The sequence below is a fragment of the Camelina sativa genome, chromosome 2 (genome assembly GCF_030686135.1).
Source record: "Camelina sativa cultivar CO46 ecotype springtype chromosome 2, ASM3068613v1".
In the NCBI taxonomy this organism is placed as follows: Eukaryota; Viridiplantae; Streptophyta; class Magnoliopsida; order Brassicales; family Brassicaceae; genus Camelina; species Camelina sativa.
In genome coordinates this window covers 28,341,423-28,364,215 of record NC_141881.1, presented here as the reverse complement: position 1 = coordinate 28,364,215, position 22,793 = coordinate 28,341,423, and the positions used below count along the sequence as shown (strand labels likewise).

At 35.4% G+C, this 22,793-nt stretch overlaps 6 protein-coding genes, 1 long non-coding RNA gene and 2 pseudogenes across 8 annotated transcripts; 4 read left to right on the top strand and 5 right to left on the bottom strand.

Moving 5' to 3' along the window:
- Positions 1–73: 73 nt before the first annotated feature.
- Positions 74–1,861, bottom strand: LOC104738421 (E3 ubiquitin-protein ligase RSL1-like). Its single transcript, XM_019232399.2, has 4 exons — positions 1,718–1,861; positions 1,211–1,607; positions 379–1,127; positions 74–293 (listed from the first exon to the last, which is right to left on the bottom strand). The coding sequence occupies exons 2-4, from the start codon at positions 1,589–1,591 to the stop codon at positions 209–211; spliced, it is 1,215 nt and encodes a 404-aa protein (XP_019087944.2). The 5' UTR covers positions 1,592–1,607; positions 1,718–1,861; the 3' UTR covers positions 74–208.
- A 159-nt stretch (positions 1,862–2,020) lies between these two features.
- On the top strand, positions 2,021–5,395 carry LOC104738415 (replication protein A 70 kDa DNA-binding subunit D). The gene is made up of 11 exons (XM_087472542.1): positions 2,021–2,338; positions 2,683–2,829; positions 2,930–3,178; positions 3,266–3,443; positions 3,530–3,800; positions 3,895–4,122; positions 4,207–4,285; positions 4,368–4,512; positions 4,602–4,762; positions 4,861–4,981; positions 5,076–5,395. The coding sequence occupies exons 1-11, from the start codon at positions 2,208–2,210 to the stop codon at positions 5,292–5,294; spliced, it is 1,929 nt and encodes a 642-aa protein (XP_087328668.1). The 5' UTR covers positions 2,021–2,207; the 3' UTR covers positions 5,295–5,395.
- A 102-nt stretch (positions 5,396–5,497) lies between these two features.
- LOC104738406 (DEAD-box ATP-dependent RNA helicase 10) lies at positions 5,498–8,538 on the top strand. The gene is made up of 13 exons (XM_087472552.1): positions 5,498–5,873; positions 6,066–6,225; positions 6,315–6,384; positions 6,478–6,540; positions 6,637–6,711; positions 6,808–6,927; positions 7,051–7,092; positions 7,181–7,255; positions 7,358–7,504; positions 7,585–7,722; positions 7,826–7,937; positions 8,022–8,110; positions 8,225–8,538. Exons 1-13 carry the CDS (start codon positions 5,738–5,740, stop codon positions 8,357–8,359), a joined length of 1,362 nt encoding a protein of 453 aa, XP_087328678.1. The 5' UTR covers positions 5,498–5,737; the 3' UTR covers positions 8,360–8,538.
- Positions 8,539–8,708: 170 nt separating this feature from the next.
- On the bottom strand, positions 8,709–11,696 carry LOC104726686 (nuclear transport factor 2). Of its 2 annotated transcripts, none has more exons than XM_019233204.2 (9): positions 11,518–11,696; positions 10,840–11,019; positions 10,456–10,753; positions 10,140–10,360; positions 9,855–10,026; positions 9,648–9,769; positions 9,505–9,567; positions 9,326–9,389; positions 8,709–9,252 (listed from the first exon to the last, which is right to left on the bottom strand). In XM_019233204.2, the coding sequence occupies exons 2-9, from the start codon at positions 11,017–11,019 to the stop codon at positions 8,981–8,983; spliced, it is 1,392 nt and encodes a 463-aa protein (XP_019088749.2). In that variant the 5' UTR covers positions 11,518–11,696; the 3' UTR covers positions 8,709–8,980. The 2 variants fall into 2 exon arrangements, with proteins under 2 accessions (XP_019088749.2, XP_010443914.2); XM_010445612.3 differs by having other exon boundaries at positions 9,505–9,570; positions 11,518–11,691.
- A 461-nt stretch (positions 11,697–12,157) lies between these two features.
- LOC109127073 (uncharacterized) lies at positions 12,158–12,598 on the bottom strand. The gene has a single exon (XM_019231397.2). It carries the CDS (start codon positions 12,563–12,565, stop codon positions 12,197–12,199), a length of 369 nt encoding a protein of 122 aa, XP_019086942.1. The 5' UTR covers positions 12,566–12,598; the 3' UTR covers positions 12,158–12,196.
- A 1,068-nt stretch (positions 12,599–13,666) lies between these two features.
- On the top strand, positions 13,667–14,517 carry LOC147949295 (uncharacterized; annotated as a pseudogene).
- A 369-nt stretch (positions 14,518–14,886) lies between these two features.
- Positions 14,887–15,288, top strand: LOC104756794 (uncharacterized). The gene is made up of 2 exons (XR_015574527.1): positions 14,887–14,998; positions 15,074–15,288. It is a non-coding gene; the product is annotated as an uncharacterized LOC104756794 (long non-coding RNA).
- A 1,723-nt stretch (positions 15,289–17,011) lies between these two features.
- Positions 17,012–17,443, bottom strand: LOC104756781 (uncharacterized; annotated as a pseudogene).
- Positions 17,444–18,526: 1,083 nt separating this feature from the next.
- On the bottom strand, positions 18,527–18,924 carry LOC104756773 (uncharacterized). Its single transcript, XM_010479423.2, has one exon. The coding sequence runs from the start codon at positions 18,893–18,895 to the stop codon at positions 18,527–18,529; it is 369 nt and encodes a 122-aa protein (XP_010477725.1). The 5' UTR covers positions 18,896–18,924.
- Positions 18,925–22,793: the final 3,869 nt, after the last annotated feature.

The window sequence follows — 22,793 nt, the reverse complement described above, 5'->3', positions numbered from 1 at the left end:
ACGTGGAAACAGCTCCTAATACACTCACTTTGGGACAGTGATGATGTTTTGTTGTTAGGATGCATCACGTACGTACGTTTAAAGACACACAGTAGCATATCACTAATATCTTCAACATCATACAAAACAAGTCAGAGGCTCAGAGCTAGTCTTATATTATATAAGAAACTATTTGGAATGATCTATATAGTCAAACGTCCCTCGAAGTTTATTTCCCTGAACGCGAGCAATCACATGTCAGTTTCTTATTTTTACACGCAGCACCACATGTGTAACAGAACTCGTGTTTGCATCTGCCAAGAAGAAAAGAAAGATAATTAAAGTCAAATTTGAACATAGATAATATAAAAACCAGGCTCAATAACAAATGTCACATACCTGCAAGTCATTTGTACGCATCCGCCACCATGTTGAACGATGTGCTGACATTGGGGACACTTTTTACATCCCTCAGTCTTCACATAAGACTCCAAAAGTGCCGCGTCTGATTTCAGGTAAGACTCCGACTTCTTGAACTCATCGCAGGTCTTCTTGTAATGCCATGGAACATGGCATTTTTTGCAGAAAGTCAAGCCGCACTCCGTGCACTTCCGTTCTTCTGACTGCCTAGGATTATTGCGTACGAGGTCGAGGTCCGACATCAAAAAGGAACAAGAAGGGTTGGGACAATATACTCTGTATTTAACCGGGATTGCCTTCTCCTTCTTGCGCTGGATCATAATGGTAATAGCATTAGCATCAGCAAAATCTCTACAGTCCTCTGGCACAAGATCATTCTCACAATCCGGGTAAGGGCAGATCGCTGTGTTCCCTCGTAGAATTTGTTCGGATGAGAAGGGCTCCCTCATGCACGTAACACAGATGCGGTGAAAGCAGCCGCTCACCTCAAACTTATCATTAGGTGAAACATAATCGTAGCAAACTGGACAACTCTCATACTCGGTGTCGCCTTCACACCATCTAGTTTGGGAAGCTATAGCATCTTTTGCTAGCTTAATGACAGAATTGATGTCGTCTCTGTTTACAGCAGCAAGTGCCTGACAAGAAGTGAATTCTGTCTGAAGAAGAAACACTTTCTCCAAAAGTTCTGCTACAATTGACTCGTTCGGTGTAGCTTTACGAGTAACCTGTAAAAACATGAGAGCGTGAATAACAAACACACGTACATGATATAAGGGATTCAGGGTAAGAGAAGAAGAGAAAAACTTACGTAGGCCAAGATTTTGGAGTCGTCACAGAAGAATTGGATATTTTTCACACCAAGTTTCCAGGCCTGATTCAAGCCGTGAATGATGGCAGCCAGTTCCGCAGGTTCCGGGTGTGCTAGCTTTTTTTTTCTCAAAGCTTTATTAGTCTCCAGTTTCGTGTTATCGTGTGAGTCACAAAGGGACCAACCTAAACCAACGACGAGCATCATATCATCCTTAATAAGCTCTTTACTCACCAAACCCTTGGAGTTTAACCGATAGGTATGATTTGAATCAAGATCAAGCTTGGTCTCGTCCTGTGCTAACAAAGTGTCTTTACTTTCTTGATCCACACGTTTGAGATCATCCGTATTCTTTATCGCTAATTCCAAGTCATTATCCATGGCGATGGCGGTATCTCTGTATACGAAAACAAAACCAAAGTGGTTGGATTTATAAATTTTTTATTCAACCCATTAAGAGAAACCTAAACCTAGAATTAAAACTTGAAGATTTTGACGCTCACATACCTCCAAAACCCACTTAAATCCAAATCTTGAATCAAAGCCCAGACACGTTGATCGAATCAAGCAAGAATCTCGCAGTAAAACTAGCAAAGCAGAGATCTTGAAGAACAAGAGAGATTGGATGATGAAACTGCTCTGCTCTCGTAGGGTTTGCCTGTATTAGGGGAGGCTTTTTGTAACACATTCGCTTTCTCAAAATTTATTAAGAAAAGCCCATTAACAAAAAAAACACTAAAAAGGAAAAATACGGCCCATTAACAAAAAAAGGTAACATATAATGAAAAAAAAGAAGCGGTAGAAGTTTTTGCCAAAAAAAGAGAAGCCGCGGGGTTGGAATTGAATAGCTCCCGCTCAAAGCCTCAAAACACTCTCTCCCCTTTTACAAAAACCCTTCCACTTCTCTTTGAGTCCCTCACTCACCACACCTTTTCGTTTACCACCAAATTTTCATTTAAGCCGAATTAATCTGACGTTACAGTCGAGAGAGAAAAAAATGCAGACAGCTTCAGTGACCCCTGATGCTTTTTCCTCTGTTTTGTCGAACCCTTCCTTTGATTCTTCCTCTGATCGTCCTGAGATCGTTGTTCAAGTTGTGGATCTTAAACCTATCGGCAATAGATATGCGTAAGTTTCATTTATGTGGGCAGTGAGATTTAATTTCCCTTTTGTTATCTCGCTTGTTCCAGCTCTAGAGTCTTAGATCAGTATTTATAAGCTCTTAAATTGAATTTAGAGATCTGGGTTTTTGTAAAGATTAGATTTTTATTCATTGTAATCACTAGAATTGTGCTAAGAGATCTGGGTTTTTGTAAAGATTAGTTTTTTATTTATTGTAATCACTAGTTTTAGGGTTTTAGTTACGGATCTGATATAGTAGTGTTGATTTGTTTCTGTATTAGGGTTTTTTTTTTAGTGTTTTGGTGGAATTGGATCTGATTGTGTTCGTTTTGGTTCTGGGTTTGAGACAGATTTAGTGCAAATGATGGAAAGACAAAAGTGAAAGCAATCTTTACACCTTCACTGACACCTGAGATTATATCTGGCAAGATTCAAAATCTGTGTCTCATTCGTCTCATTGATTTCACTGTTAACGACCTTTCAAACAAATCAACTAAGTAAGCACTTCTTCTTCTTTACCTTGATTAGAGCATCACTTTGAAGTCAACAGTTACTAATATACATATGTGTGTTTCTCTATTGTCCTCTGTGTGTCAGATATTTCCTTGTGAATAAATGTGAGGCTGTTGGTTCTGTGCTTGATTCTGAGATTAACTTGGAGAGTAAGAGCCAAGAGGAGGAGGAGGCTACTACTGAGCTCAAGAGGCAGAAACTAGAGCATTCTCCTGCTCCTGTCACTCCTGTGAGTGATGCTAAAATTGGTGTTTCTACCGGTATCAGTTTGAAACCGAAGCAGGAATTTGCATCCAGATCAGCTTCTCAGATAATGAGTGAACAAAGGGGAAAGTAAGCAACTTCTTTCTCTCTCTCTATCTCTTTGTTAATCTTTGTAGGTGTGAGTGTTTGCTTAAACTTCTTTGTTTTTTTTTGCAGTGCTGCACCAGCTGCAAGAATGTCTATGACTAGAAGGGTTCATCCACTTGTGTCCTTGAATCCCTATCAAGGAAACTGGACCATCAAAGTCAGAGTTACAAACAAGGGAGTCATGAGAAACTACAAAAACGCTAGAGGAGAAGGATGTGTCTTCAACGTTGAACTTACAGACGAAGAAGTAAGATATCTCCCAGTTTACTTCATCTCAGACTTGGTATACACCTTTATGTGGTTACTCATTATGCTAATTTTGGTGTAATCCAGGGAACACAAATTCAAGCAACAATGTTTAATGATGCTGCAAGGAAGTTCTATGACAGATTCCAGTTAGGAAAGGTCTATTATATATCAAGAGGAACACTTAAACTTGCTAACAAACAGTTCAAGACTGTTCAGAATGATTATGAGATGACACTGAATGATAATTCAGAGGTTGAGGAAGCTAGTAGCGAAGAAATGTTCATCCCTGAGACTAAATTCAACTTTATTCCCATTGAAGAGTTGGGGATGTATGTCAATCAGAAGGAGCTTATTGGTAAGAGCCGTCTTGTGATTTAAATTCTTCTTTCTTTCTGGCAAAATTACACATTGGTTCTGATAATGAAACTTGCATGCTGTGCTATATCTAGATCTTATCGGAGTTGTTCAAAGTGTATCTCCTACCATGAGTATTAGAAGGAGAACTGACAATGAGATGATTCCTAAGAGAGATATAACTTTGGCTGATGAGTCAAAGAAAACTGTTGTGGTGTCCCTGTGGAACGACCTTGCAACTGGCATAGGTCAAGAACTACTAGACATGGCTGATAAGTCACCTGTGATTGCAATCAAGTCTCTCAAAGTTGGAGATTTTCAAGGTAATGTTGGATTTGATCATTGAACAGTATGTTTTGACTTCACACTTGTTTGAACCTATTGCTGATTGAATCCAATCTCCCCAGGTGTATCGTTGTCCACCATCAGCAGAAGCAATGTGGTTATAAACCCAGAATCACCAGAAGCGAAAAAGTTGAAATCTTGGTATGCCTTTTGGATTGAGTCAGCTGATACAATAATAAAGGTGAAACTTGTCTGTCTTTTATTTAATCATCGACATTTGCAGGTTCGATACTGAAGGCAAAGAAGTATCCATGTCTTCAATTGGATCAGGGATGAGCCCATTAGCCAAGAGTGGATCTCGGTCTATCTATACTGACAGAGTCCTTCTTTCTCACATCACAAGCAACCCATCTTTAGGCGAAGAAAAGGTACTAAACTCTGAAATTCAAGTTCTGGACCGAAGTTGCTTAATTATTGAGTTATCCACTTATATTATCAGCTTGGATTTCTGTTGCAGCCTGTATTTTTCAGCACTAGGGCTTACATAAGCTTCATCAAACCAGACCAGACAATGTGGTACCAAGCTTGTAAGACTTGTAACAAGAAAGTGACGGAAGCACTTGACTCTGGTTACTGGTGTGAAGGATGCCAGAAAAAATATGAAGAATGCAGCTTAAGGTAAGATAACTCAGATTCATATAACAAACAAAACTTGGGTAGAATTTAAACATTATTTGTTAGACATCTGAAAATATGTCAACTTTGGTTGTTGCTAGGTACATAATGGCTGTGAAAGTCACCGACTCATCTGGAGAAACTTGGATTTCCTCATTCAACGATGAAGCAGAGAAGATTCTTGGATGTTCAGCTGATGAGCTCAACAAACTAAGATCAGAGGTAAAGGAAACAAAAAACCATATAAAAAGCTAGAGCTATATAAGCAAGCATTCCGCATGTCATGATGTTTGATTCAAATCTAATTTGTTTGCAGGAAGGTGAAGTGAATGAATATCAGACAAAACTGAAAGAAGCAACCTGGTCATGTCATGCCTTCCGAGTTAGTGTCACGCAAAATGAGTATAATGGAGAGAAGAGGCAGAGGGTAACTGTGAAAGGAGTAGCCCCTGTTGATTTTGCTGCTGAAACAAGATTGTTGCTCCAAGACATCTCCAACAAAAACAACAACAAAGCATCTCAGTCATTGTTTTAAGTTTTCACTTTTTTTTCCATAAAAACGTCTCTAAACTTTGCTTGTAATATAAAATTATTCTGCAGTTCACAACTTCATATTATTAACCTAAAAGTTAAAAACTTGTTCTTTACCTTTCTTCAAATCAGAAAAGTTATTGACCAATTTGATGGGCTTTTGTTGAGACCAAAGTTATATAAACAAGGCCCATACTTGGCCCAATCAGACTATTAAAATAACAATATAACTAAAACCCTTGATAGCCAAACAAAACTCGCTCTCTTTTTTTTTTTGTTTTGTCTCATTCGTTCACTAGAGTCTCTTCTGATTTGTATACCCTAAACGCAGCTAAAGCCCTTAATCTCGCCGGAAATCTTAAAAGACGCGATTTTTCTTAACGCCGTTTGATTCCCTTAGAGTCTTTGAGGTCCAGGAGATAGTGAATTTGTCGGTCGGTATTGAAAATGGAGGAAGAGAACGAAGTGGTGAAGACGTTTGCAGAACTTGGTGTGCGTGAGGAGCTTGTGAAAGCTTGTGAGAGATTAGGATGGAAGAACCCTTCCAAAATTCAAGCCGAAGCCCTTCCTTTTGCTCTTGAAGGTAACGCCTTTTTGTGCTGTTACACTCTCTTTGTTTGTGATGATTCTTATTGATGTTTCCGTACGATTTTGAGGTTCCTAGTTCTGTGTTTATGTCTTTCCGAGATTGAAAAGCTTGAAACTTTTTGATTTTTAGGGTTTATTATATCATTGCAACTAATTGGAATCTGATGTTTTAATGTGTCTCGTTCAGGGAAAGATGTTATTGGACTTGCCCAAACTGGTTCTGGTAAAACTGGAGCCTTTGCGATTCCTATATTACAAGCACTTCTTGAGTATGTATATGATTCTGAGCCTAAGAAAGGACGTAGACCTGATCCTGCCTTCTTCGCTTGTGTTTTATCTCCAACTCGGTATGATTTGCTTCCCCAGTTTCTTCTAGTGTCTACTTTGTTAGCTTATTTTAATTGGATTTTGATTCTTCTGTGTTCCTTCTCTCCAGAGAGCTTGCAATCCAGATTGCTGAGCAGTTTGAAGCTCTAGGTGCTGATATAAGTCTTAGGTGTGCTGTGGTAAGCTCATGCTTTTAACTATGTTTACCATATTTCAAATATTCCTGTTATAACAGTGGTTTAAAACTGAATATGTTTCCTGATTTTTTTCAGCTTGTTGGAGGTATAGACAGGATGCAACAAACTATTGCTCTTGGGAAACGGCCTCATGTTATTGTACGTTTTTTTGTTCTAATCTTATGGTCATTTCTTTGAGTTACTGCAGTTATCATAAGTGAACTTAGTAGCTAACTATGTTATGTTGTTTCATAGGTTGCAACACCTGGTCGTCTTTGGGATCATATGTCTGACACAAAAGGCTTTTCTCTGAAATCATTGAAATATCTGGTATACTAATGCTTATCTTTGGTGGTCTTTTTTTGGTTTGGTTTAGTCTGTTCAAAGATCGTATCATTTTGGTATTTATTTCACATTGTTCAACAGGTTCTTGATGAAGCAGATAGGTTGCTGAATGAAGATTTTGAGAAATCTCTTAACCAGATTTTGGAAGAGATCCCTCGTGAACGTAAAACATTTCTTTTTTCAGCGACTATGACTAAAAAGGTAGGAACCTTTCTTGACAGTGTTGTGGTTTTGATCGATCAAACTGTCTCTCTATAATCTTTTGGAGTGGAAGATCTAAAGGAACAATTTATTAAAGTCACTGAATTTGTTTTGTCCTTTTAGGTTCGAAAACTTCAAAGGGCATGTTTGAGGAATCCTGTGAAGGTATGGAAACACAGAATGACTTGATTTCTTTTGTCACAGCTATCATAGTTTGAGGTATAACTGTTGTATGTTCTTTGCTTTCTTTCAGATTGAAGCTGCCTCTAAATACTCCACAGTCGATACTCTTAAGCAGCAGTATCGGTTTGTTGCTGCTAAATACAAGGTACCTTATCTACATAACTAAGCTTGTAAATAGATAATAGCAAGCACATAAGAGGTTTTTATTTTCTTAAACTATAAGTAGCTTATATATCCACTGTATCAGGATTGCTATCTTGTATACATTCTGAGTGAAATGCCTGATTCAACATCAATGATTTTCACCCGAACATGTGATGGTACTCGTTTTCTGGCTTTGGTGCTTCGGAGTCTTGGTTTTAGAGCCGTTCCAATCAGTGGTCAAATGACTCAGGTAAATGATGCACTCCTGTTTCTAAACATTTCTGGACTTCTTCTCTCAAGATTTTCTCATTCTTTTCGAAATATTCACAGTCGAAGAGACTGGGAGCTTTGAATAAGTTTAAAGCAGGGGAATGTAATATCTTGGTTTGTACCGATGTGGCTAGTAGAGGGCTCGATATCCCATCAGTTGATATGGTAATCAACTATGACATTCCCACAAATTCAAAGGTTAGCCCCTTTCTTATTCAGATGAATAAGATATCTTCTTTCTTGTTTCTCATGAATCCATGATCTTGAGAACACACATTGATCTTTCAAATTTGGTTCATAGGATTACATCCACAGAGTAGGAAGAACCGCTCGTGCTGGACGTTCTGGTGTCGGGATATCACTTGTAAACCAGTATGAGCTCGAATGGTTTATACAAATAGAAAAACTCATTGGTAAGTAAATAAACCTGCGAGAGCTTTTTATTGTTTTGTTTTCTCATGGGATACAGACATTTGACTCTATGCTTGGACGCTCAGGCAAAAAACTACCAGAATATCCTGCTGAGGAAGACGAAGTCTTATCATTGTTGGAGAGAGTCCAAGAAGCGAAAAAGTTATCCGCAATGGTATATTTACTCTTCACTTTTACTACTACATGTAAGAAGGTTTAGATGTTTTTTGCTCTTAACTTCAATTAATAACTGAAATATGTGTGTTTTGTGTGGCAATTTATGTTATAGAATATGAAAGAGTCAGGAGGTAGGAAGACTAGAAGGGGAGAAGATGATGAAGAGAGTGAGAGGTTCTTGGGAGGTAATAAGGACAGAGGAGGTGGTGGCCAAGACAAGAAATCTTCTAAGAAGTTCAAACGATAAAATGACTCTGTTTCTATTGTTTCCCGGCAACTCCACTCACCGAAGTTTTGAATTCAAGTTTTCCATATGAACTTGGGAATTTTAATCAATTTTTGTACTCGTAATTTTTTTCTTTTCTGTGTGCTTTGTTTCTTAAAGACACTATTTATGCTATCAATATATTAAAAGAGGTTTTAAAAGCTCTGGTGTCTGTTCTTGTTGCTCTGCAGCACTTTGTTTAAAATATTATCAGCAGAAGTCTGATTTAATTGGTTTCCGATTTTACGTGTTCAAGTTGCCTAATGCAACTTATGAGTCAGATAAGCCGGTCTTGTACACTTCGTGTGCTCTAACTTTGAGAACAAAAAACTAAGAACACAACTTTATAATGCATTTCTTATGAAATTGAATGTTTATGAAGAGGTACAATACCCAAAGAAAGATTTAAGGATGAAAAACAAAAACGAGGGAAAAAAAATTCAAGAATAATGAAAAACTAAACCCGATTAAGAAAAGAAAAAAAAAAGAAGCCAAAAAGGACTTACCACATCAACTCAACTCAAGTAGTAGGCAAGAAAAGATGCAAAACAAAAAAAATTAAAACTACTCTCTTGTAGATGGGGGCACCATTAATAAGCAAAGTCAAGATGAAGCACCACCTCGAGGCGCACCACGACCTCCTTCTCCACGTCCTCCTCTTCCACCCCCTCCGTTTTGAGGAACCCTTTGATAACCTTCTCCTCCATTTCGTGGGTTTGAGCTCTTTGGTCTGCCAGAAAACTCACCCCCTCCTCGTCCATAGCCTCCTCCTCTGCCTCCACCTCCACCACCACGTCCTCCTTTGAAACTTTCGTTTCTGAAGCTTCCTCTCCCGGGAAAGTATCTTCCCCTACCACCTCCATTGTTGCCTCCTCCTGCAAAATAACACATCTTTTAAATACACAATAAAATCTTCATAAAAATAATGAGGTCTCTCATGTTTCATACCTCGACTGTTTGTTTTCTTCTCCTCTACAACAGCTTGACGATCCCCAATTGTAACCGGTGAGGCCTACATTAACCAACACAAAGAGTCAAGACTTTTTGAATAAACCATAACATACGAGCTCGGAAAGACTTAGGATTAAACGTGGTAAAAAGAGATAAAATCAAGGCTATGAGCTTACATCAAGCGCACTCTGCTTTCCGCTAGCTGTTTCAAATTCCACAAAACCAAAACAGAAACCTTGCTGCTGAGAGTCACAAAAACGTGTAAGGAACCAATAAGGCGAGGCGTTTTGGAAGAGATTGTAGAATTTATATATCAAACCTTATTGCTTCTGACTTGAATCCCCTCAACCTTGATTGCACCAAAGGTTTTGAACACCTCTTCAAGTTGTGTTGGTGTGGAGTCAAAAGGTAAATTTCGGACATAAATCGAATGACCATCATCTGTAATAAACAAGTATAGACCATCAATAACCAAGGGAATTACGCATATTCAAACAGCCCACATGCAGAAAAAGAATTTACGGACCATCCACATCAACATGGCTACTATTTTGAACATTCTCAAGAGCTGAAGCCTCGGGTGCTGCTACATGCTCCGCAGGACGAGCGCTCGTCTTCTGGTTGGTACTGACTGGAGCTGCTCTTGGCTTGTTCCGAGAAACGTGTGTTTGTGCTGGACCACTTTTCATCAGTTTCAGCTGTTGAAACACATAAAGACTTCGTAAGTTTTACTAAAAACGATAAAAATCTTAAGGAAACAACGAAAAAAAGAAGAAAATAAACAGTTAGTTAGTAGGCGGTTGTGACTCACGATTGAAGCATAAGAATGCTTAGGAGCATCTCCTTGAGGCACTGATAAAACTTCATTATGGCTTAATTGAGTTGGAGGTTCAATAGGCTCAACGTCGACAACAACTCCTTCATCTTTATCAGAAGGATCATAAACTTCCGCGACATTGTCAAGATCTTCCTCCTCAATGGAAGCAACTGGCTCAGGTTCTACCTCAGCCTCGTGACTAACGTTAACACGTTCTGACAAGAAGTACGGTAATGTTAATATCCTAACCTAAATAACAGAGTGCTATGTAGCAAGGAAAACAAAAAAAAACAGTGATCTTTCATCGTACCTGGTTCCACAGGAGCCTGAACATCCCTGGTGGTTCCATTGATGGCGACAGAACGGGCTTGTGTGGTTACCTCTTTCTCCTCAAGGAATCGAAACACGTCATTCAAGACAAAGTATCCCTTGTCCTGTGGAGCCAAGAAAAAAGTTTGACTAAACTTCTTCCTCACATTATCGTTTCCAGTCAAGCGTCCTGTAACCAGGACGATAACACCCCTCTCATGAGACTCCTGAGCATCCGCAGTTTCAATCTCGGCCGTGTAGTCTTCATATTTCAATGAAAGAATCTTATCATTGATCGCCTGAAATCCAAAAGTGGAACCATATTAATATGTAACCATATTAGAGGAAAGAGCAATATGGCAATGTTATATAGTAATAATCTCACTTGCATAGTTGTGACAGTAGTCACAGCACCATTAACATCAGGTCGGGTTAGCAAGCTCGAATCCTGATAAAACCGATGGACTAAACCAGGGGATTGGTGAAGAATATGATAGTATTGCTCCACAAAGGCACGACCAACAACCTCAGCACCAGGGGAAGGGTTAGCTTCCTGCTGTGCCATCTACACTCAACATATATATATACACACAGATTAAGAATCAAATTTTACATAACTTAAAGTTGAACATTAACAATTAATCAAGTGTTTTTTTAGTAATTTTTGGAGACAATCTTCTCTGAACTAAATCGTTTTGATCAATAAAACCTAAAAGGCTGATTCGATTTCGTAGAACTCAGAATTAAAAAGTCAACGATCTAATTAGAAAGTATAATGATTTCACTGTTCAATATGAAATTAAAACTCAAACACACACAAAAACCCTAATATTACTAAAGATCACAACACTTATTAACAAGAACAACACGAATTCAGAGCAGTAATTAATGAAAACATATGATGTTTTATCACAAAGTGAATCGAGGAGAAAAAAAAAAGTATATATTTTGAAGAACGAGTCAGATCAAGCTCGATATAGAAAGAAAGATTAAGATTGGAGCAAATCAAGAAAGAGTAAAAGAAACAGATCGAATAAGGAAAGGAGTGTAGTTGTGTAGTTACAGTGATCTGAGGGGGGGGGGGAGAAGGACAAAGAGAGATCTGCTGCAGATGCTACGAAACAGAGGAGAGGACGAGCGAGATAGCGACAGACGGAGAAAGAGAGAGAAAGTAAAAAAGGAGAGAGAGGAGGAACAAAAGTACGGAGTTTAGTTTTAGTTTAGTTCAGTTCAGTTCGGTTTGGTCCGGCCCACGAGGACTTTAAACTTTTGGGCTTCTCGTTCTAGTTCTGTCTTGTTTCTGTTTTTAGAAAAGTATTTGGTCTTTCTTGTTCATTTTTAGAAACTTGCTAAAATAAAAATTTATATGCAGTGTTATCTTGCGAATGTGTTTGGGTTGCTGGATAAAGTTTATTAAACCCGTTTACATATTTCATAACTTACGAGTTACGACATATCCTAAAAAATTTATGAAAACAATTCCAAATTCTGAGTCATTGCAAGATTAGATTCATAACTCGATGTTTGATGAGATATGGTTAACTTGAAATGGGAGGTGCTACTAATGACAACCGAAGAATGACTAATCACCGGAATGGAAAAAGAGAAAAAAAAAATATTTCTGAAATGCTGTTATTATATTTTGTATTTTGTTTGGGGTATAACATGTTGAATTAGCTAAAGTTATTTAAAATTTTGAAAAATAAAAAGAAATATCTCTATATTATATTATAATTTAAACTCTATTTTATGGTAGGAGGAGCTGAACCGGCAATTCTTAAACATTGTTCCTTTAGCATAGGAGGGAAAAATGGATTGAATGGAAGTTTCGGTATGCAATTGGCTTCGACATCCAAGAATGCTTTGCAACAAGCAGGACCTATGTTACCAAACTTTCCTGTAAATATGGATTGAGAAATCTCTGTAACACATCCAGGAATATCCATCACCACTGACCAACATTTTGTAATATCATGTAATCCTGGCAGACCCGGAATTGGTTGAAATGGAAAAGGAAAAGGAAATGGAGCCGGAAACTGCGGTAGTTGAGCGTTTACCGAGACCATGACACAAATGGCTGCCAGAATAAAAAACACATTTTTGATAGACATGATAAGATATTGCACACTGGGAAAGAAAACCCTTCACAAATATGTTTCTTTATCAAGATTGGTTTTGATGGATGAACAAATAGTACAATCGTTGTTATTTATATGGGAAACAATAAAAGCTACTGTATCAATTAAGCTACTGTATCAATTATGTTGAAGAAACGTCTTTGGATTTTAATTACTTGATATTAGATTTAATTTAGCCGTTCATAGTATATTAATTAATGTTGACTATGTTTAACGTATATAGCTAGTCAGATATATGTTTAATGCTTGATTTGTTATTGGTTGATGAACAACAATAAAATATTTGCTTTGCTAGATGAAATGAAACGGAACATTGGTAATAATATAAAATTTTCATTAATAAAATGGTTTTGTTTAAATAAATTTTTATTTTTTATTTTGAATCTATCTTATTCAAGTTTGAATTCTAAAAGTTCCATACATTTAATGGAGTTTGGTTTAGGGGTGAGATTTTGGTGCCCATATATGTTCTGAAAATTATTTGATGATTAGCTACAAAGTTTAGCATTAGTATCATAAGAATCTGAAGCTGAACTGTAAAAGCCAAATGTATCTGGTTGTGTAATTGTTATCTCTAGGTCTAGTACATTTGGAAGTATATCGACTTTATTTTTTCTTTCTATTTTTCTGATTCTGTTTTTCTATATGACAAGAGATCATAATCACTGTGACTTGAGTATTTTCATTTGTCATTTTTTTTCTTTGAAACTGTGCTTTGTGGTTTTGATTCTTGTTTACTTTCGAGAAACCTTTCATGCATCTTATTTAATGAGGTGTGAATTGCTATATCGTAGAGTATGAGTTTGCAGTCTTAAAAAGTGACTAAATATATCATTGCATCTTCTTAAAAAATATATCATTGCATACAATATCATAAAATCAACTTTATTATCAATACAATAAAAGTAGAAGGTGGATCTCTCCAGTGTTGACACCTCAGCTTTTTAGTTGAAGGAGGAGTTGACACATCAGTTAAAATGTGTAACCAATTAAATTATAACATTAATACAAATCAGCTATAATTTTGCTTACATGTCATAATTATATCTGACCTTTCCATTCTCCTCTCGCTTCACCATGTCTCGAGGCTCCCATCGCTTCGAAGAAACAATCCCCAAATCGTTTCATCTGTGTCACATTTGCCAAGTTTTTTTTTTTTTTTTGGTTGGTACTTATATTGATTCGTCTGGAGCTTATATAGAGAATTATGGGTTATGAATCTGAGACATGGCCACATGGGCAAGGAACAGAATGTTACGTCAAAGGAGATTGCTACGACGGAGAATGGAGGAGAGCTCTAGAAGATGGACACGGTAGGTATCAATAGAAGAACAAGAATCATTACATCGGACAGTGGAAGAATGGGTTGCTGAATGGTAATGGGACCATGATTTGGAGCAATGGGAACCATTACAATGGGTCTTGGGAAGACGGAGCTCCTAAAGGCAATGGAACTTTCCGATGGTCAGATGGGAGTTTCTACGTCGGTGTTTGGAGCAAAGATCCTAAAGAGCAGAACGAGACTTATTACCCTTCCACATCTTCAGGGAATTTTGATTGCCAACCACAATAAGTGTTCTATGTTGATTTGAGTTCATTTGTGGTTTCTACATGGCAGAACGCAGTTTTGCCGTCTCAGAAAGATGCTTCTTTGGTACGGTTCTTTGGAGCAGAGTAGTAATGTGAATATGACCAAGAGTAGTAAGAGGCCGAGGAGGAGGTTCGTTGATGGAAGAGTAAGTTATAGAAAAATAGAATTGATGAATAATGGTTCTGGTTATCTTCAATTAGATGATAATACAGAGAGTAATAGATCATCATTAGGGCCATTGAGAATACAGCCTGCTAAAAAACAAGGACAAACTATCTCTAAAGGGCACAAGAATTATGAACTTATGCTTAACTTGCAGCTTGGAGTTAGATAACCAAAACTATTTTTGTTTTTCATTTTGTATTTGTTTGTTTTGCTTTGTTTGATGTTGAGTGTTGTTTTCGTTGGGAAGACATTCTGTAGGAAGACCATCACCAGCACTACGTCTCATGATCTGAAGGCTTCCGCGTACGATCCAAAGGAAAAACTTTGGACGAAATTCCAATCTGAAGGATCAAAATACACTCTTCCACACCATTTTTGTGAGTTCAAATGAAAGGATTATTGTCCTGTTCAGGTTATAACCTCTCTTACTTTTGATTTCTTTTCTTGTGGTCTTGAGAAAACATATAAAATATTTTGTTTTGTGTAAGACTCTCCGGAAACTATCTAATGTGGATGCAATAGATTATAAGTTATCAATTTGTGGGAATGATGTCATCAGGGAGCTATCATCTCCAAGAAAAAGTGGAAGCTTTTTGTAGTTGACCAATGTTCGCTACATAATCAAGACTATGAAGAAGGCATAAACTAAAGTAAGAGCTGCATTTTAACCGCTTAATTCTGATTATTATAACTCACTCATGTGTTTGTTTTTTTCTCTTAACAAGTTCTTATGAAGATGCTCCCGGCTTACTACAATCATGACAGGCAATGTGAAAACACTTTTACGTGTAATTGACTGGCACTGCACAGAAAAATGTCCATACCCTTATTGTATTCATGTCTCTGCATTGTTGTTGTTAACATTTTCAGTTGGATGTACTGATGAGAAAATACTTGCTTCTGCATATTCGAATTATGATAATGGGTAATCTATTTTGTACTGGTCACTTCATCCATAAGCGGTTTGACATCAAAGGATCCTCTCATGGCCGTCTTACTAATAAACCAGAGTCTGAAATCAAAATATGATGCTCAAAAATCAAAAATTTGTATTTCCGATTGCAAAAGAATGGTCCAAGAATTCTGCAGGTGATTGATTCATTACTTATATCTCTTTTCACTTCTTTCATTAGTAAACCCAAAAATTCGAGTGTTTGATTTCTACCAGGCAAGTGGACAAAGACTGTGAAGTCATTGAACAAGAGAGACTCATAGAATAAAGTCTCTCAGTTGGTCTGATAAAGACATAAACTGCCTGAACGAGGTTCGACCATGGGATTACTAAAGCTATTGTAAACTTTGATAAAGACACATAATGTAATCTCTCGAAACTTCTGGCAAAAAGGTTTGTAAAAAGTTTTTGAACGAACATGGAGGCTATTGGTGGTAAAACACAAATACATTGCTCAACAAAAAGGCTAAGTAAATTAATGTCAGCTCACTAGAAAATAAATTATATGTCCTTAGACTTTTATTATATAGTATGTAAATGTTGTAAATTCAATTTTTGACTCAAATATGATCATTTTCACTTGGAAAGAGAAAATATATCATAACAAGAGTTGAATAAAAATGTACTTTCCAGTTTCCATAGCATCGTAATACAAGCAAAAAAAAAAAAACATTAGACTATTACAATAATAAAAAAAATTAGGCAACAAAAAAAAACTAAAAACAAAAATATTAGCATTAAATATTATCAAAAACTTTATTAATAATGAGTATTGATTACAAACAAACAACTTACAAAAGTTTTAGTTTTAGAAAACACAAAACAAAAAAATACTTTTTTAGAAAAAAACAAAATATAGCTCCGCGGCGTAGCGCGGGTACCAACCTAGTTCAACTAAAATTAAAACTAACAGTGATTTAACATATAACTATCTTAACAAATCTAATTTTTGGATGGAGAAACTGCTCCAACATTTCTTGAGCATTGTTCCTTCAACATATGAGGGGAAAACGGATTAACCGAAACTTTTGGGATGCAATTGGTTTCGACTTCCAAAAATGCTTTGCACCAAGCTGGTCCTATGTTACCAGACTTTCTAGTGATTATGAATTGAGAAATCTCAGCAATGCATCCAGGAATGTCCCTCAATGTTGACTAACATTTTGTTATATCAGGCAATTCTGGCATACCAGGATTCGGGAGGAATGGAAATGGGAAAGGATAGTGTGATAGTATTCTAGTTTTGTCTTATTTCTGTTTTTAGATAAGTATTGGTCTTTCTTGTTCACTTTTAGAAATTTCCTAAAATAAAATTTATATGCAGTGTTATATTGCGAGTGTGTTTGGGTTGCAGGATAAAATTATAGACCCCATTCACATATTTCATAACTTACAACATATCCTAAAAGATTTATGTAAACAATTCAAAATTATGAGTCGTTGTAAGATTAGATTCATAATGTGGACTCGATGTTTGATGAGATATGGTTAACTTATTGGCAGGTACTATTGATGACATCTAAAGAATGATTAATCTTGGCAGGCGCTATTGATGACATCTGAAGAATGACTAATCCGGAATGAAAAAGAAAAAAAAAAAGAAAAAAAAACTTATAAATTGAAAATGCTGTTATAATAATATCTCATATGTTTTTGGGGTATAAGTGTATAACATGTTGAATTAGCTCAAATTATTTTAAAATTTTGAAAAGTAAAAAAGACGCGTCTCTATATTAAAAGTTAAACTCTATTTTGTGGTAGGAGGGGTTGCACCGGCAATTCTTGAACATTCTTCTATTAGCATAAAAGGGAAAAATGGATAGAACGGAATTTTTGGCATGCAATTGGCTTCGACATCCAAAAATGCTTTGCAACAAGCAGGACCTATCTTACCAAAATTTTCCGTGGATACGGCTTGAGTAATCTCTCTAGCGCATCCAGGAATATTCATCACCACTGACCAACATTTTGTTAATCCTGGCATACCCAAAGTTGGTGTATGTGGAAAAGGAAAAGTAAACGGAGCCGGAGCCGGAAACTATGGTAGTTGAGCGTTTACCGAGACCACAACACATACGGCTGCCAGAAGAGAAAACATATTTTTGATAGACATAATGAGATATTGCACACTGGAAAAGATAACCCTTACAAATATGTTTCTTTATCAAGGTTGGTTTTGATGGATGGACGAATAGTACAATCGTTGCTTATTTATATTGAAAGCAATAAAAGCTACCATATGAGTTAAGTTGAAGAAACGTCTTTGGATTTTAATTAGTTAATACGATATTAGATTTAGTCGTTCATAGTATACTAATTAATGTTGATTACGTTTAATGTATATAGCTAGTCAGATATACGTTTAACGCTCGATTTGTTTTTGCTTGATATGATGAACAACAATAAGATAATTTATTATATGAAATATGAAATGAAATAGAACTGTGGTATTAAATTTTGTGAGCCGTTTTATAAATTTAAATAGTGTCTCCAATCGAACATGAAACGAGCGGCATTAACGAAAAAAATTTACAACAAATAGTGACTCCCCTCAATCATCTATATATTTTAAAATTTTAACCAATAAACCGAATTTTATATATATATTTTGAATCTATCTTATTCAGGTTTGGCTTCTAAAAGTTCCATACGCTTAATGAAGTTTGGTTTCGGCTGGGGGTGAGATTTTTCGTGCCCATATGTTCTGAAAATTATTTGAGGTTTAGCTATAGACCTATAGTTTAGCATTAGTATCATGAGAATTTGAAGCTGAACTTGAACAATCATAAAACCATATATCTGATATGCGAATTGTTATTTCTAGCTAGCCTCTAGGTCTAGTACACTTGGAAGTATATCAACTTTGCTTTTTTCTTTATAGTTTTCTGGTTCTGTTTCTCTATATCACAATCACTGTGACTTGAGTATTTCGTTTTCTTTTACCCAAAGAAAAAAGAGTATTTTCGTGTTCCTTTTTTTTTTCTTTGAAATTGTTCTTTGTGGTTTTGATTCTTATTTATTTTCGACAAAAAATTCCATACAATGTAGTTAATGAGGTGAGACTTGCTACATCGTAGAGTATGATTTTGACGTCTTGAAAAGTGACTAAATATATCATTTCATCTTCTCAAAAAATAGTATCATTGCATATAATATCCATAAAATCAATTTTATTGTTCAACTAAAATTAAAAAACAATGATTTAACATATAACTACTTAAGGAATCTAATTTGTGGTAGGAGGAACTGCTCCAACAATTCTTGAGCATTGTTCCTTCAACATACGAGGGAAAAATGAATTAACCGGAACTTTCGGGATGCAATTGGTTTCGATTTCCAAAAATGCTTTGCAGCAAGCTGGTCCTATGTTACCAAACTTTCTAGTGATTATAGATTGAGAAATCTCAGCAATGCATCCAGGAATATCCATCAACGTTGACCAACATTTTGTTATATCAGGTAATCCTGGCATACTAGGATTCGGTAGGAATGGAAATAGGAATGGGAAACGATAGTGTGGTAGTAGTATTTGAGCATTTACCGAAACCACAATGCATATAACCGCTACAAGAAAAATCACGTCTTTGATAGCCATGATGAAGAAAATAGGAAGTTTATAGTGGTACAAATGATTCTTTTCTTGATTATGTTTCTGAACGATGAAGAATACTGACATCCTTAGTCATTTATATAGAAGAAATGAGCATTGGTATTAGTTGTCGTTTTGAAACGTTTTCAGACTTTTATTAGGTATTTAATTAGCAGTTTCGTTTTTTTTTTATCACCAGTTTAATCAGTTTCTAATTAGAAAGTATCGGGTATCGGCCATATGTGATTTGATTAAGGAGATGAAATATAACCGATGGCCTTTAATCAAACCGGAGTAGCTCAGAATTAATCCATTAAAGAGGGTTTTAATTATGAACACACATTTTCTGTATAAATGTTTTTTTTTTTTTGATACTAGTGCATAAATGTTATGCAAAGTTCAATGCATGGAAGGTACAGTTTTGAGTCATGGGATTGCTTTATCTTTATCTAGATCCAAGCTCGAAAAGCATTTATCTGCAATAATTAATTTTACAATTGTCTCCTATGCTTATTGCTCCCCCCAGACATTAAAGGCACTACTTCAGTACTCCATCACAGTAACTTTCTTACTGCATTATCTCTTTCCTTTTGGCAGGTTCATATCTTCCGCTTTGTCTCCTCTCAATCCCTCGAGCCTATTTGGCTTACCGACAACAGAGGAATCCAAACGGATATTACAAAACGAAATTCAACAAACATAATCAATTCGTTCTACACCTTATAAGTACCATATCCATTTTTTATCCATATATAAAAAGCCAATACTTGTCTTGGCATATAAGACCTTGTGTATTTTGTCTTATACGAACCCGTGATTTTTTATATTTTTTATTTCCAAATATGACGAGATAGTTGGTTTGCTATTGATAATAGTAAAAAACACAGAGAGAAACGAGTAGTTTGAGTGCAGCAAACTCTGAAGATACCTTTACTGCATCAATAATACAAAAAGGAGAAGCAGTTATCTATGTATGTATGTCTGTCATAATGTCAGCATCAGCATGTATATACATATGGGATGTATTTATGTGGTTAAATAAGTTTACTTTTTGGTGGGTTTTACTCCTTTTGGTGTTGTCTCTTGCAAGGACATGTCCTTGTCTGTCTCAGCATGAGCCTTCTGCATTTACTGACGTTCAGACCCGAAAACGACGGCTCAGTACCAAAAGACAAAAAGAAGAAGAGGCTCTTAGACTATCGTGTACTGTACTGTTTGATAATGAACGACGACACCGTTTTCATTCTTTTGTTTTGATTCTCTCTAGTTCTAGTATAGTAATAGAAGAGAGATGTGGATGTTATGATTCGTTGATATCACATAATAACGCAAGTATGCAAATTTGGATATTTTTTCACAATTTGTTAGAATTCTGGTATTTTAGTCCGATTTGTGACTCTCTACACGGTCTGATGGCGATAGCTTAAGACCAACTTGTCCAACATTTGTTTTTTTTCCTTCTTTTTGTGGAAAATTACAAAATTTCCATTTTCGTAACATTAATATAATATATATACAAAGACTCTGTCAGTATTATTGGGTTGAAATTTGAGACTCTGTCAGTATTTCATATTAGATCATAATTCAGTAACTTGACAGAAAAAGAAAAAAAAAGTTTAGGAGAAGGGAGTATGCTAATTCTTTTGAGTAATAGTATAATGAATTTATATAAGTTTGAAAATAATTAGGCTAATATTGACCTAAAACGTCTTGATGGTTAAAGATTTAAAGACAATAACATGTTGTGAATTTTGGATGCAAGAGAATCGGTATTCCCACGTCAAAAGACAAGACTGTCCAATCTAAAAAACATGAAATGAGTTTATTATATACTAAAACAGTAAGAGAAATTCCTCTATGTTGAAGAAAAGTATAGGCAGGCATGTAAATATTCTTAAAAGTAGGGCGTAATTAATATATATACATATAGAGTGAGTTAGGGTTTCTAGTGCCTAACTATATTTAGTTTGAGATATGATATGGCAACGAAAAACAAACCTGGTAATTCAAAAACGAAGCACATGGAGAGTTTAATAATTGAACAGGCTGAAATTTTAAAAAATTTGGCAGAGTTTTGGCATAACTCAGCTAGCCTAAAGTCAGAAGTGTCGAAAATCTATTATGTATATATTAATATATAGAAAGATGCAACTGTCGCGTATATGGTATTGTCTGTATAAGGATCACAAGATCCTATATTTATGCTCAAAAAGTAGGGAAAATTAAGCCCAGAAGCTCAAGTCCCGTCATCATCAATCATCATTTCTCTACTTCTTCGTTTGTGCAGTCCAGAGACTTTTGATAACCATACATATATATTACTACTGACCTATCTCCTATATATTAATAGAAAAGCACTCTCACTAAAAAGCTGAGGTGTCGCGCTCACAGAACTCTTGTACCATTTTAATAAATGGTCTTACTTCTCATTACTATTAACATAAATATACCATTGAATATATGAATTAATGTTTTCTATTAGTTTTAAAAAATGAAAGATTTAATTAACTTTTAAAATCCAAAAATGTATTTAATTATCATTTACATAACCTATTTAATTATTAAAAGTAAATTACATTTCATAAAAAATTATCATTTTTTTTAAATGCTAAAGTTATTTTCCTATTTTGAAAAAATCTGGTGACTATTCAACTATATTTAAAGAAAAAGAATAAATTATCACAATAATCATAAAAGTAAATTACATACCACAAACAATTTAAACTTATTCACCTATTTAAAATTTTGAAACGCAAAACATATTCTCCGGTTTCAAGTATCAAAAATTAATTATCACAAATATAATCTTAAAAATAAATAAAATTTCACAAACAATTTTAAATCTATTCACCAATTTAAATTCTTGAAAAAACAAAAACTTTGTCTTCTATATAAAAATTCTAATGAGTATTTAAATATATGTGACTCAACAATCTTAACATGGTATCCATGTTATTGAATTTTTTAAAAACCCTAAAACAATCATTTTTCCTACGAATTTTTACCAGAACTACACTTTTTGATTATTTACCACTTTTTATACAGTTTCTCATTGTATTTTTACACTTAGGATTAGTTTAAATTAATTTGATTAGTCTAATTAAAAAATATCGCTTCATCTATTTAATGGCATAATGATGTAGATAACAATGTGAAACATAAAGATGTGAATTTGATTTTAGAAACACAAAAGACATCAAAATTTTCTCCACCAAGTTAAAATTCTGGGTCGACTCTGGTACACTACCTCAACTATATCGGTTCTTCGATATACACCCTAGACTTTTTACCTCTTTCCTAAAGATCATAAACAATTTTTTACTCTATTAAACATCACAAACTATACATTCTCTTATAATTGCAACATAGCGATTTTAAATTGTGATTGTATTTACTAAACCGATAGTGGCGTTTAAACGACCACGCTTTTTAAGTAAACCAAAAAAGTCAAACCACCCACTCATCTTCTCTAAATAAAATTAAAATTCTCATTTCTTAGAATTTCTCTTTTCCTCATTGTTCTCAATTTCAATACGACAAGAACTCGTTTCTCTCCTCTCAATTCTCTTGTAAGGTCTTCGAATATAAATATTATAACTCGTTTATTATAAGTAAGCACCGACAAAGTGGTTTATGAGTGAAGTTTAAGTCTATGAACGTGCTCTTTTAGTTTAGTTTTGTAAACATGAATGGTACTTTTTGGAGTTTTTGTGATCTTGGTGATAGTTTTGTTTCTTTAAACAATGAGAAACCACCAGCTTTAACAGTAGATATCTTTGATCTCTGCAAGAAAACAACTTAAGAACACTTGTCGGCATTTTCAAGAAATTTTAATTAAACATTCTACTTTATTGATACAATTAAAACCTTAAGATTTGAGATTTTCGCTATGAAGAAGAAGAAT

What these genes read in the sequence shown, in the direction of transcription:
- LOC104738421 (XM_019232399.2), bottom strand. Translation starts at nt 1,591, where the DNA reads ATGGATAATGACTTGGAATTAGCGATAAAGAATACGGATGATCTCAAA. An exon ending in ACTCCAAAATCTTGGCCTAC is followed by an intron (nt 1,128 to 1,210) that starts GTAAGTTTTTCT and finishes ATGTTTTTACAG; the next exon opens with GTTACTCGTAAAGCTACACC. An exon ending in TGCGTACAAATGACTTGCAG is followed by an intron (nt 294 to 378) that starts GTATGTGACATT and finishes TCTTCTTGGCAG; the next exon opens with ATGCAAACACGAGTTCTGTT.
- LOC104756773 (XM_010479423.2), bottom strand. Translation starts at nt 18,895, where the DNA reads ATGGCTATCAAAGACGTGATTTTTCTTGTAGCGGTTATATGCATTGTG.
- LOC104738415 (XM_087472542.1), top strand. Translation starts at nt 2,208, where the DNA reads ATGCAGACAGCTTCAGTGACCCCTGATGCTTTTTCCTCTGTTTTGTCG. An exon ending in CAAAGTTGGAGATTTTCAAG is followed by an intron (nt 4,123 to 4,206) that starts GTAATGTTGGAT and finishes CAATCTCCCCAG; the next exon opens with GTGTATCGTTGTCCACCATC. An exon ending in TCAACAAACTAAGATCAGAG is followed by an intron (nt 4,982 to 5,075) that starts GTAAAGGAAACA and finishes ATTTGTTTGCAG; the next exon opens with GAAGGTGAAGTGAATGAATA.
- LOC109127073 (XM_019231397.2), bottom strand. Translation starts at nt 12,565, where the DNA reads ATGTCTATCAAAAATGTGTTTTTTATTCTGGCAGCCATTTGTGTCATG.
- LOC104738406 (XM_087472552.1), top strand. Translation starts at nt 5,738, where the DNA reads ATGGAGGAAGAGAACGAAGTGGTGAAGACGTTTGCAGAACTTGGTGTG. An exon ending in TGTGTTTTATCTCCAACTCG is followed by an intron (nt 6,226 to 6,314) that starts GTATGATTTGCT and finishes CCTTCTCTCCAG; the next exon opens with AGAGCTTGCAATCCAGATTG. An exon ending in TTGTTGCTGCTAAATACAAG is followed by an intron (nt 7,256 to 7,357) that starts GTACCTTATCTA and finishes CCACTGTATCAG; the next exon opens with GATTGCTATCTTGTATACAT.
- LOC104726686 (XM_010445612.3), bottom strand. Translation starts at nt 11,019, where the DNA reads ATGGCACAGCAGGAAGCTAACCCTTCCCCTGGTGCTGAGGTTGTTGGT. An exon ending in TAGCCATGTTGATGTGGATG is followed by an intron (nt 9,770 to 9,854) that starts GTCCGTAAATTC and finishes TGTTTATTACAG; the next exon opens with ATGATGGTCATTCGATTTAT. An exon ending in TTCAAGTCAGAAGCAATAAG is followed by an intron (nt 9,571 to 9,647) that starts GTTTGATATATA and finishes TGTGACTCTCAG; the next exon opens with CAGCAAGGTTTCTGTTTTGG.